Source organism: Sinocyclocheilus grahami, unplaced genomic scaffold, assembly GCF_001515645.1.
Source record: "Sinocyclocheilus grahami isolate Dianchi unplaced genomic scaffold, SAMN03320097.WGS_v1.1 scaffold371.1, whole genome shotgun sequence".
Classification (NCBI taxonomy): Eukaryota; Metazoa; Chordata; class Actinopteri; order Cypriniformes; family Cyprinidae; genus Sinocyclocheilus; species Sinocyclocheilus grahami.
In genome coordinates this window covers 168936-182601 of record NW_015505550.1, presented here as the reverse complement: position 1 = coordinate 182601, position 13666 = coordinate 168936, and the positions used below count along the sequence as shown (strand labels likewise).

Sequence of the window (13666 nt, the reverse complement as noted above, 5' to 3'; positions counted from 1 at the left end):
TATATATATATATATATATAACGTTATATTAAAAGCTGTACGGCATTAGTTGAATGTATGAACAGGGTAATAGTAGAGATTATTTTTCAAAATAAAAGCCAGGTTTACAAATAAACTTTACAAATAAACCCTTACAACAACAACCAAAATAATAAATAAATAATCCACCATGATAGCCAGAGTATCCACCGTTATATTCAATACAGTACTGTAGTAATTTGCAGTAATAACAACTGTAGTACTAATGGCACTCGGATGAAATATAACGTAATTGTTTTTTATGTAACGTTAAAGAAAGTTACATCTGTAGAGCTGAGCATAAACCGAAAAAGCAAATCGCATTTATTTATTTTAAAGGTATTTTCATTTATATCACACAAATTAAAAGGATATTTTTTAGGTTTTCTGACCGTAGGAACCCTACTTGTTCAATAGACAAGCAATGCTTTGTGTCACTTTTGTTGTATATATTGCTTATGTAATGATGTCTAGTTGAAGATGAAGAATACTGTCCAAAAAAAAATGCTTTTAAGCTATTATTGAATAATATCTCCTTTTGGTGACATGGTTTCCGTTTGGTGGGTGGATCAGCTAAAAATATGTTTTTATGTTGTTGTTGTTGCTATTTTTTATTTCCTCTTATTTTTCATGGACGGAACGAAAAATGACACGTCTGTGTTCTAGCCGGAGCTCTGAATCAGCCAATCAGAAAACAGCATCGTCGGAAATGTCCATGAAACTCATCCTGACCTAAAACGATGCGAATGTGACTTTTGTCACTCTCTTATGTGTGTACCGATGTTTTAGGACGTAACGTGATTTTCGCTTGATCTTTTTATTGTCTTGTGGACATATTAAAGATTCAAAGTGGGAAAGTCGAACTAAATTACTAGACTAACGTATACTAAAAGCAGTTAACTCGTTATTTTGCAATCAAAGCACCGTTATCTGCCCAGTTTATGATTATTTATGTAACGTTAGCCTAGTGTGAACTTCACTTGGTTGTGCATTATAGAGGTTTAACCTGTGGCACTGCAGTGTAAGTCAGGGGTAGTTTAAGACCAGCAGCTGTCAACTTGCACTCAGTCAGAACCGCTGTGTGTAAATGGCAGAGCACGAACTCTTTCAGTACTGTTTGTGTTGTGTTTAAACGGAGAATAATCAGATGGACTTCACGGAGTGCTATGGAGACACCTGCTCAGCCGTCGCGCTGGCAGCCCGGGAGGGGAAAGGTCGTCGGGTGCAGAAGCTCATCCAGAGAGGCTTCGCGGTGGACGTGAAAGATAACCGGGGCTGGAACGCCCTGCATGAGGCTGCGGCGGCTGGATCAGCGGAGTGTGTGCGGCTTCTCCTCCCTGCAGCCGGTAAGAACTTTAGATGGGGGGGTTTAGCAACTCTGAACTTGTGGACCATCAAATAGAGTGACCTGTTTAGACAAGGAAGGGATAGTTCACATAGAAATGCAAATTCTGGCATCATTTACTCAACCTCATGTCCCTACTGGAAAAACCTGCTACACCAGCTCAAGCTGTGTTTTGGAACATGGTAGCTGGTTAGACCACCCATATCCAGCTTATGCTGGGGGCTGCATTTTTCAATGATAGATTCATCTTTTCAGGAGCTAGTTATTGATGAATAATTATTAACAATAGTTTTTAACAGCTTCCAGTTACAATGCATGTCCTAAGCCTGTTCTGCTTTAAGAAAGGAGCACAAAAACAGACATTTAGGAGAAGAATTCAGTTTATTTATGTGAATATCATTCAACAATCTTCATTAAAACATTCATTCATTGTTTTTTGTGTCCTTGAATCTATATGAGAAAAATTACTTGGTGTAATTAACGGCAGTAATAACCTAACAACTTAACTACGAACTACTAACAGTTTTCAGCAGCTTACGTAACATGAGAATTCACTTATTTGACTTAGTGTTTTTGTTGATGTCTTGAATTTTTTCTGTTAAATAGCGCCCAAGTTTTCCTGCTCTGGCCTTAAGCTCCGCTTCCTCCAAATCTTTGCCCTGCAACCACTTTTGAAAGAAACCTAGCAACAAAAAATAAAGACACGGCTGATCAATCAATTGCACAGGAAATACAATCAACAGATTACATGAACAGAATAAAAGTCAGAAACATCTAGTAGAGAGCAGATCTTTTGTTTGCTAGTAGCATCTCATAAACCTCCATTTCCACTATCAAGGTAAATGGTTACTGTTTTTATGCTGATCCTATAATGACGCTGATTGTTTCTTTTTCAATTGTGGTGCTGTGAAAGCAGCATTAGAATGGACTGACTGAGCAAATGACGTATCGCAAATTCTGCAAAGAACACAAATTTGTGGCCAGAGCTGTTCATCAGCCTAGTGATAGAAAAGTGTCTATACTATATAATAACAAATTCTAGATTATCAAACGAGAATGTATACAACAGTTATACATATCAGCACTCTCGGTCAATCATCGTTCCAAGAAAAAACATTTAACATTTACATAATTCTCTAAAGTTCACACAACACTTACCTTTAAGTGCTCTAAATTTGTGAGGTGTCAGAGGGGGCCTAGGATCAGATTTTGTGGTGGGGCAGCTTTTTCCTTCCAGGCTACGGTTGGCCAGTGTGCTTGTTCCCCAAATGCACACTGCCAGTTCTTTCACAAACAAGCTGTCCTTTAAATTAGCCTGTATCTTCTTCCATTTTTCACTGTGTATTACTACATCACCAATATCAACCTGTATGAAAATGTAAACATTATCAAGAAATGTAACAGAATTATTATTTTTTATTCTTGATGTAGGGCCTATAATCAACAAATAAATTTGTTTTGTTTTTTACTTTTTGATGTACTGTTACAAAGAGTGTCATTTTATAGGAAAGATTGAGTTTGGCTATCACAGGGAAGTTATCTCAGTCTCAAGACAATCACCAAAAAAAAAAACCTTGACTCAAAATCTGAATTACACATGTTACAATTGTGTGTTTTCTTTAGGAGTTGTTGGATTCAAACAATCAACTCTCAAATCACAGATTAAAACTCTCCTACATTACAACAGTATCTTCAGTCCTGCTCCTGTGGACACGCTGTCCTGCAGAGTTTAGTTACAACCCAAGTCAAACACACCTAAACCAGCAAGTCATCTTTGTGCTTCAGGATTACTTGAAAAAAATTACAGGCCACCTGTGCTGAAGCAGGTTGGAAATAAAATTCACAGGACAGTGGGTCCCCAGGAGTAGGATTGAAGACCTAGACAACAGTTTATTTCAAAATTCAGAGTAATATTTTTGTTGCTTTTATGTACAGAAGTGCATAATATTATACCACACTTTTATATGATGTAATTTTATACAATTTATTCATTACAATATTGTTAGAAGAATAATATTCTGATTTTTGTGTACATTATTTCCCAAAAATTTCCCAGTTTCATAAATTTCATGAATCTTACTATGTATATTGTGCTGTTACCAAATATGTTTAATGGCAGGTTTCATAGCATATTGTGAGAAAATGTCTCCCTTTGGTATGTTCCGTTAATATTGAATTTTCAGTCGTTTTTGTAGGCTTTGAGATAAATGCCCAAATGAAAAAATACTTAAACCATCCTAGAGAAATACACTGGAATAAGACGTAACAAGTAGTCCCAGTCTCTCCTATATATACTATTTAATTAAATAAATACGTACCTCATGGTTTTCTGAAATTTGTTTTGATAGGTAACAACAGCAGAACTGTTCTTTGTGGGAAAGGGTGTAAAGTTAGGGACTTGGAGTCCTTATAACAATTTGACCAGATTAAACATATGGACAACTGGGTCAAGGGGCACCACACAATACATTTTTGCCTGTTCAAAACTTTTTTGTTTTCGATTTAATGGCTATTAAAAACTTTGTGATACTACCACATGGTAATGCCAACTGTGTGCTGTTCCAGAAGTAGTATGGATGATATTTATACTGAAATAAAGATAATGAAAGACTTCACTTGCCATTGGATTGAAATGTTGATGAGCAGTGCTACATATTAAACTTGTCAGGGTGCACCCCTGGATGTGATGCCATTGAGAATATGCCAAGTTGTCCATAAGGCTAACCTGGTCCTGTCACCAAGTCTTTTTACCATCCTTAATACTAATACTAATACTAATAATATTAATTGTGATTGATTAAATAAAAAAAGTTCTGCAAAGGTCATATCATTAAAATCTTACCAACTGCTGTTTGAGGGTTCTTTATATTGTCTAAAGGAGGACTGCTCTCTGCATAGAATCAAACAAATGGATCATGATTTTCAATACATACAAAACAATTCTGCAAACTTATGAATAACAAGCACTGCAAGTTTTCAAGAGTGCTGGAAGTAGAGAAGACATTGAAAAATAAAGGGAAAGTTTATAAATGTAATAGGTTTTTATTAATATTGATACATTTCTTATTTTTTCCTTCTCATTATTACTATTATTAATATTATTATTCCAAACAATATGTATGACTTATTTAATTAAAGCACAAAAGGACATACTTGGCAAAATGTTCACGCAACTCGTTTCCATTGCACGTTAAATTATAAACCAATGGGGAATGGGACCATCAATCTCAACAACAGACGTAATTGTGCGAGAATGTTTATCTTTACCACTTGTGCACCACATTGCAAGTTTTGTGTGAAACGAACTGAAATTTCAGTTGTCATTCTTGAAAACGTTCTCCTTCTGGTACAGACAAGTGAATTTTTTTTTTCTCTGGTTTTTTTTAATGGTTATTATCGTTAACCAAAACTATTTTAAAACAATTTGAAATAAAATAAAGATTAACTGAAAAAAAATATTAAAAACAAAAATTTTATTTTATTTCAGCATTTCTAATTCGTTTTTAGTACTAAAATAACTAAAACTGTAATAAAAATAAAAATATTTTTTAGAAGCATTTAAAATAATAATAAACATGATAGAAATGTCTTGTTTTCGCAGAAGAAACCAAATCAGTCAAATAAATCAAATCAATACAGTTTTAATGAAAGGATGAGTAAATGACAGAATATCATTTTTGGGTGAACTAAAGATTATTATAATAACTAAGATTAGTTATTAAAGATTAATAGTCGGGTGAACTATTAAATACCAATAATCAGAGCTCTTTTGACACTCTAGTATGTGTAGTAATTATTAAACTGTATATGTGACTTTTTTCTCTAATGTGCAATTCATTAGTTGTATGTCCCTTTTCGCTTCAGTCAATTGCGAAGACTACGTCAACACTTTGACACATAACTCAGAGACTCCTCTTTACTTTGCTGCGAGGAATGGACACCTCCGGGCAGTGAAGTGGCTTATCAAGGGTGGTGCGGACATTAACAGGACAACCAATGAGCTCTCCTGTCCCCTCTTTGCAGGTAGAGTACCTAGGATCATGGTCTCAGATCTTGTTTACCATGTGTTTTTTTCTTCTTTTGAGTCTTGTTATATGTTATGTATGTCTCATTTTTTCATTCCTAGCTGTAGATGGTGGGCACGAAGATGTGGTGGAGCTGCTGGTGGAAAATGGGGCAAAAGTCAATGGGACGTACTCGGTGTCAGGCTGGTCTTGTCTCCATCAAGCTGTTTACAAGGTTATAGCTTTAATCTATAACTAATTTATGATTTACGAAGCTTTTATGTTTTGGAAACATTTGCCCAGACACTACATTCACATGCCTTAAAGGGGTCCTATTATGCTTTTTCACTTTTTCAACTTTAGTTAGTCTGTAATGTTGCTGTTTGAGCATAAAAAAGATCTGCAAAGTTACAAACCTCAAAGTCCACTTCAAAAGGAGATATTTTATTTAACAGAAATCACTTGCATTACAATCACATATTTTCCGGGATTTGTGATATCACAAAAATCGACGAATGGGACGAGACCTGGTTGAGCTGCACTAGAGAAGGCAACAATGTTATCATTGTCGGAGACACTAGCTTTCCCAAGGCAGACGAACTTAGAGTGGTTACAATCATCCGGGTTTAAATCGCGCTCAAATTGATTTGATTTTGACGCAATATTTACACCGAAGCTCGCAGCAGGCGGCTATGGTGAGGGGCATGACATTTCCCGACTAGGCGCCAAGTGCTGCCAATCACAACACACACTGGCCCAGCTAACCAATCACAACACACACTGGCCCAGCTAACCAATCACAACACACACTGGCCCAGCTAACCAATCACAACACACACTGGCCCAGCTAACCAATCACAACACACACTGGCCCAGCTAACCAATCACAACACACACTGGCCCAGCTAACCAATCACAACACACACTGGCCCAGCTAACCAATCACAGCACATTTCGTATTTCAGAAGGCGGGCCTTCATTTGATACAGGAACTATTGGAGCCGTTCATGCCAGACTGGGGAGAGAGGTGTTGTAATAATGTAAAATATGTGAAAAATAATGTGTTTTTCGACCTAATATCTAGTATGAGAGCCTGTTCTAGTACACCCCCAAAACAAAATCAAGACTTTGTAAAAGAGCATAATAGAACCCCTTTAAGAAGTTCTGCAGCTCTTCTCACTCACTTCTAAGTGTAAATGCTTATCAGTTATCAGGAAGAAACACATAACAATCAAATGATTATGTAGCTCGTTGTGACTACTTTTAAATTTATACCTCTTTCAATAAATTTTATACTAAATGTTTAATTGAACTTCAAAAAATGAAAGCCCAAGGCCATTTAGCTTTATTTCTAATTTAATCAAGATTTTAAATCCTACATCCAAGGCAGTTACCAAAGTCTTTAATCAAAAACTGATGAAATAAATATCTGTAAAACCATTTCCAGGGCCATACTGAGATTGTGAGGTACCTTGTGAGCATGTGCTCTCTGGAGGCTGTTGATGACTATGGGATCACATCATTATTTGTTGCTGCGCAATATGGACATCACCAATGCTTGGAAATTCTTGCAAATGCCGGTGAGAACATTTCTTTAATGATTAACCCTGTACGAGCTGCAGCTAGCCAGCTATATGCTTCTCTTTTTGTACATTACATACTTTGGTCAATGTTCGGTGTTAACTCTTGCAACATCAGAGTTATCGCTACTGTATCCACAGTGCTGTTTACAGTGACACATTCTTCAGAGGCAGATAAAGAGTTTGAATGAAGGGTCAATGACATGCCGCTCATTTTTGTTCAGATCTATTAATTTATTCAAAAATGCAATTCATACATACAGAAACTTGAATACAATCTTCGAGTATGTTTTTAATTTCTGAATTAGACAAAGTCAGATCTAATCTTGATCTAGTAATGAAGAAAAAAATCTCTTTAAGCAAATAAAATTATCCAAAGGAAAACTTTATGTAGTTTGGTTGCATTGCTGCTTATTAATATTTAAAAACTGTCAGCTAAAGTAAAGTCATGGCAAATCATTTATATTGTGAAGACCCCTGCAGACCCTTGTGACTCTTTGACAAAGTCAATAAGTCTCTTAAAATTACAAATTTGAGCTTTTTAGTTTTTTTTAGCAAGGTTAGTTTATGTTGTAAAATGTCATGTGGTGTGACTTCAAAATATATAATTGTTAAAATAGAAAACTTTTTTTAAAGGGTTCATATGATGTTGCTAAAAATACAGCGTTGCTGAAACGCGTCGATTTTTACAAAGCTCATCGGTCTGAAAAGCGAGGTGTGCTCTGATTGGCCTGCTATCCAGTGTGTTGTGATTGGCCGAATACCTCAAGCGTGTGATGGAAATGTTACGCCGCTTACCATACTGTGAGGCTGTGTCCAGGAGCGACGAGACAAAAACATTAAAAACCATAAATGAGGCATTTGTTGCATCCAGTGGGGACATAATTACTGATTATAATGACTTATACGGTCTTTTTATGCATTGCCTTGCATCGCGCCGCATAAACATAAAACCATGTCTGCATTTGTGATCAGAGAAATGACAAACAACAAGTGCTACTCTACACTCCTCAAAACTCGCGTTTGAATCATCAGTGGCAAATCCTTTAAATATGAAAACGTACTTACAGTCTGTGAGTCAGAACAGCCGGCATTGTAGTCTGCTCTACCAGGATCAGGAAACAGTTCTCCATCAAATGCTCTGCACACATCTGAATATTTGGGTTGAACTGTTCTGGAACAGTGTTGTAAATACAACTTAGCCACTGATTTCAAGTCGTGTCCTCTTTTGGAAGGCCAAACAAAATATTTTCGCTTTCGCAACGAAACACACAGCATCTTCACAACATGGCAGCGGCAGCAACAATAAAGTTATGCCGGCTTTCTTTTCGTGAACATTTGGGCGGTGTTATGCAAATCTTCCCACACAGTGACGTAGACATGTGGGGGCGTGTTTAAACGAGGCGTTTTAGGAGGGCATGGACCAGTCTTAACTTTTATAAAGAATATCTCTTTGGGTTTGAGACTTTAGTCTTTGCAACTTTAGGGATCTTATCTATTCACGAACAGCTTGTAACACTCCAAAGAGAAAGGAAAACTTGAAATCGCATCATATGACCACCTTAAATTGTACTAATATTTCACAATATTACTGTTTTAGTGTATTTTTGATCTAATGAATACAGCCTTGTTGAGCATAAGACTTCTTTCAAAAACAGAAAAATCTTACCAACCCCACATTTTGAACATTTTTGGTAGTGAATGTGTATATCATGCAACATATATTTTATAATAATAATAATTTATGCATTTAGCAGACGCTTTTATCCAAAGCAACTTAAAGTGCATTCAGGCTATACATTTTTACCAGTATGTGTGTTCCCTGGGAATCGAACCCACAACCTTTGTTGCGCTGCTAACACAATGCTCTACCACTGAGCCACAGGAACATGTAAATTGGAACAGGGAAATTGTTTAATTTTTTACATGATAACTACATTTCAGTCATTACAATTAAATTCAAATATAAAAGTTCATGAAATCATATGAAACCAAAATGAATACAATAACGACATTTATAAAACTTGGCATAACCTATATTTTTGAAAGATTAATTTTCTTTATGGTGGACATTGTTATTAAATTAAGAAAAAAAGCAACACTGCAGTAATGTATTAGAGTTTGATTGCCTAAGCACAGGTTGTCATTGCCACAGGGGCGAATGTGAACTGCCAGGCAAACGATCTGGCCACACCGCTGCTCATTGCCGCTCAGGAGGGCCACGTACGGTGTGTGGAGCTTTTGCTGGCCCATGGAGCTGACCCCAACCTGTACTGCAATGAGGACTGCTGGCAGCTACCCATCCATGCTGCGTCCCAGTTCAGTCGGCTTAGGTATGGCAATGACGTACTGGGTCTGCCAAATGGTTACGAAGACCATGCAACATTTACTTTGTATAATGATACACACATTTGAAAGCTAACCTTTAGTACTTTTTAAACAAAGATGTTGAGAGTGTAACTTTGGCCTTTTTGAAATAATTTTTGCTAAACTGCTTTAATCTGGCTGCTCATCTCTTGTCGTTCTCTATAGTATTTTAGAGAAGCTGATTCCGGTAACGAAGCGAGAATGTGACCGGGGCGAGGGAAAGGTCAGTCCAGTTTATTTGGCAGTACTTAGTGGGCAAGCGGACAGCCTGCGGTCCTTGCTAAAGAAGGGCTACAGTCCAGATGCCCAAAGCTGTCGACAGTTTGGCTACAGCTGCCCTTTGGACATGGCTCTGTGGTGCAACTCTTGGAAGTATGACATAGATGTACACTTGTGTCCCTCTTTTTATTTTAAACACAATTAGTTGGATAGTATGACATATTTTTTCCTGTTCGTCTCTCAGTTTGAACAGCGAGTGTCACCAGATTCGTGAAATCACTCTGATGCTCTTGGCAGCAGGGGCCCATGTGAGCATGGGCATCTATGCCTTTGCATTACAGGGCCACGTACCAGAGCACCTGCCCTTGATCCTAGAGCACGCTGGCCTCCCTCAGGGTGACCGACTGGAAGAACTGGCCCGTAGAGCCCTTGCTGAGATGCAGAGCGCCTCTTTCTGGCTCCCCCTGCTGCTCAAAGCAGGAATGGACCCCATGCTGCTCCTGCAGGACAAAATGTAAGCAACACATTGTGGTTGTTGTGCCACACAGGTTTTTATTTTAATCATGAGTGGATTCACCATGCGTGCCTTTTAATAAACGATTGTGCATTATTAACGTCAGAGTTAAAAAAACACTGTGTTAAGCTCTTCACTTCTGCCTGTTATGCTCTAATTGGGTGCAGGCTTGAAGAAGCTGAGAACAGAGTGCTTAATTTCTTTCTGGAGTTCATTAATTGGAAGACTTTGCCCTCCTCAATGCTTCAGATTCTCTCTCACCGTCGAGCAGATGGCACCTGGACGCCACAGAAGCATTTCGGTATGACCTGTACACTTTAAATCATATATATGTGTAGGTTTCATGACTTCAGGTGTTTTTCAGTGTATCCAACAGCATGTTGCATATGTCAAATATTTGCATTATATTTGGAATCATTTTGTTGGTAATATGAAATTAAGCAACATAGTGAATGATTGTATTACACCTTTTTTTGTCCATTAAGTTACCTAAAGAGTAACATAGTGAATAATTTCATTACATTTTTTGAAGTTTTCTAAAGAGTTTCTGCATCATAGTTGATGAGGTCAATTTATTTTTTGGAATCATTTTCAATGGTTTCAATGAACCAAATTAAAAGCAACAACAAAATGTTTATGCAGTTTAATACTATGTATTTTATATAGATGCATATCAGTGAAAAATGTAATGTATCATTCTTCCATGATTATTTTCATTTGAATCTGTTTAAAATATAGGGCTGATTGAAATGTTTTGTTCCCCTGATGGGGGAAAAACATATTTAAGTAATTTAAGTAATTTATGGATATTTGATAGATATTTAATGATATTCCAAATATATTTTATATATTTATAAGGCTGCATTTATATGGTCAGAAATTGTGAAATATTATAACACTTGAATTTTAATGTAATTTATTCCTGTGATAGTCTTCAGTGTCACACAGTTTTTCATAAAAAAATAGAATATGCTAATTTGGTACTCAAGAAACACTTTTATTATTATTATCAGTTACCATATTTTTTGTGGAAACCATGATATACATTTTTTCAGGATTCTTTATTAATAGAACATTCAAAAGAACAGCCTTTATTTGAAATGGGAATCTTTTGTAACAATGTAAAAGTCACTTTTGATCCATTCAATGTGTCCCTGCTGAAAAAATTGTCAAAAATTATTTTTGAACAAATAACTCTTGTCCTACTGCATTAGCTGTGTCATCTGATGTGGTAAGTGGCCACAGCTCTGTAACCTTTTGCTTTTGGTTGTAGAATCAGTCCCTGCCCTCACCCATCTGTGCAGACTGGCAGTGCGGGCAGCGGTGGGCAGCAATGCTCTGTCTAAGACCTCCTTTATCAAACAGCTGCCCATCCCCACACTGCTTCAGGACTACCTTCAGTTCAGCGACGTCCCAGGCTTGCTTACATAGCGGCCTGACAGGCATGTGTGGCTAATTAAGTTATCTCAACTTGTTCCACTGCAGTATTTTGTATATAATGTTAATAAAATTTTAATGACTGCTCAATGACGCTGGACTCTTTTCATTACCTTGATATTTAGAAAATGTGGGAGGACAAATGGAGAATTCCACCAATTTATCTTCACTGTTCTGTTCCCCTCTTACACAGCTGGCCTTCATACTGAGTTGGTGTTGAAATTCACCTCTGCTCCGTGTCTTTGGTCTGCCTCGTTATCTTCTCTCTCTCTCAGCGGCTCTCCTCTCTGTCTGCCTCCAAGGTCACTCTGCCTCAAAAACGCATACTCTCCTCGAATGTTAATTGCCAACGCAGCCACACTCATTCAGAGATGCTACTATCTGCCTTTGGTCATACTATGTATTTAACATTTTATGTTACCTTTTAGGAATATGCATAGCACACCTTCAAAAGCCTCTTAATTTAAAATCGTCTGTATCTCTGCTGCATGATGCTCTCAACCTCTTGCTGTTTTGTGAATAGAGTCGTACCTTTATGAACAGGCAGTTAATCTGTTTCTATTTCACACAGACCCAATGTTCCAGTATTTTACATTTTTTTCTACAGTACATATCCTGGCAAATTGTTTTTAACACCTCTTTAACATCAATTATGGAAAGACCAACTGATGCTTGCATAATTGTGTTACAAAAATCATGTTATATAACATCGTGGTGTTCCTTATTTTCAAGCCATTTCTTTTGGAATACTGTATACCATGTGCAAACAGCAGGGGGAGAACACGGATAACTGACAGCTTAACCGCCAGTCCTACCTACACTACCTAGCAGCTTGTCTACGTGAAAGAGGAGAGCCATTTCTGCTCCCTCCCTGATATCTTGAATTCAGAGTAAACCAGAGGCTGTGTCTCAGCAACTCTGTGCCTTGTTCTAGACAATCAGGCCACCTCTCTGTGGGAGACTCTGAAAAGGCAAGGCATTAGTAATCATGTGCATTAAGCTTTTCTTGTGCTGCAGGTAAGCTCAGGTCCAACAGTTCGCCTTTGATTAGCAATCAGGCTTTTGAAATACAGCCAAATGACTGACATGAAAGATCATGTTGATCTTTCACATTTGCACATTCTTTTTCATTTTTATAAAACGTATTGGAGTAGAAATATAATTTCTGATTATTCAAACTTCATTGAAGAAAATCTTAAATTTTTTGGATATATTATGTGTATAATGATTTTATATGAGAAAATACTTTTCATATATATTTCATATATACATCTATTTGCTTGAACATACGTGTGTGTGTGTGTGTGTGTTTTAACACATTTCCAATATAGATAGATACTGTTTTTTACGTATACTATCTGATGTTTACAATCAAAGTTTACATAAATGTTAAAAAAACCCAGCCTCAAATAACCCCTTTGATCCGTCTACCCTAATTAAAACTTGATAGCAGCACGGAGGAATGATGTCTAGAATAGAGCACTTACATAATTGATGCAACTTAATCTCAAATGTATCAGTCCTGAAATGTGGTGCACGTTCTATAAAAAGCCAGTGTGACGTGCAGCCCTAAGCCAGTCTGCCCGTTTAGAGCTATAAGCCTGAATTGTTGAACAGCCACCACCCTTCATACTGTGAATTTTGTTGATTCCAGAGTGGCTCAGGATTTGGAGGCTTTGAGCTCTGGAGAAAATCATCACAGTGGAGCACATTGCCTGTCTCTTTATTTAAAGGTCCCATATTGTCAAAACTGAAATTTCCTGTTTTTGTTTCACGATAACTGGTCTAGGGGCTATTTAACTACCATATAAGTTTCAAAACAGTCAGTCCACAGTAAAATTCACACAGCCTGCATTAAGTAGCTGTGATTTTTCACGATCTGTTGTGACTTCCGTAAAAAGTTGACGTCAGAACTATACAGTCACCGCCTTCAGTCACCACCCCGAGCACTGCCCACAGTCCCACTCTACTTTTGCCAAACCCCAAACAACATCGCGTCCATGCCATTGCTGAGCAACGACAACATGGAAACATGTCGAAAAGGTTAACTTTAACGACGAAACCAGATCGGCCGACCTGTAACGTTACACTCTCACTCGAAGGATGGACGATCTGACAGGATTGTTACTATGAGGTGGATCACATCTAACGTGTATAGTAAAGACAAACTCACCGTGTCTAT

General features: G+C 37.3%; 1 protein-coding gene across 2 annotated transcripts; it reads left to right on the top strand.

Moving 5' to 3' along the window:
• Positions 1-619: 619 nt before the first annotated feature.
• Positions 620-11744, top strand: LOC107549406 (ankyrin repeat and SOCS box protein 3-like). 2 transcript variants are annotated; one of them, XM_016230474.1, is made up of 10 exons: positions 623-788; positions 1166-1364; positions 5228-5386; positions 5490-5602; positions 6815-6947; positions 9103-9280; positions 9480-9686; positions 9778-10047; positions 10215-10348; positions 11321-11560. In XM_016230474.1, the coding sequence occupies exons 2-10, from the start codon at positions 1166-1168 to the stop codon at positions 11476-11478; spliced, it is 1551 nt and encodes a 516-aa protein (XP_016085960.1). In that variant the 5' UTR covers positions 623-788; the 3' UTR covers positions 11479-11560. The 2 variants fall into 2 exon arrangements, with proteins under 2 accessions (XP_016085961.1, XP_016085960.1); XM_016230475.1 differs by having other exon boundaries at positions 620-1364; positions 10297-10348; positions 11321-11744.
• Positions 11745-13666: the final 1922 nt, after the last annotated feature.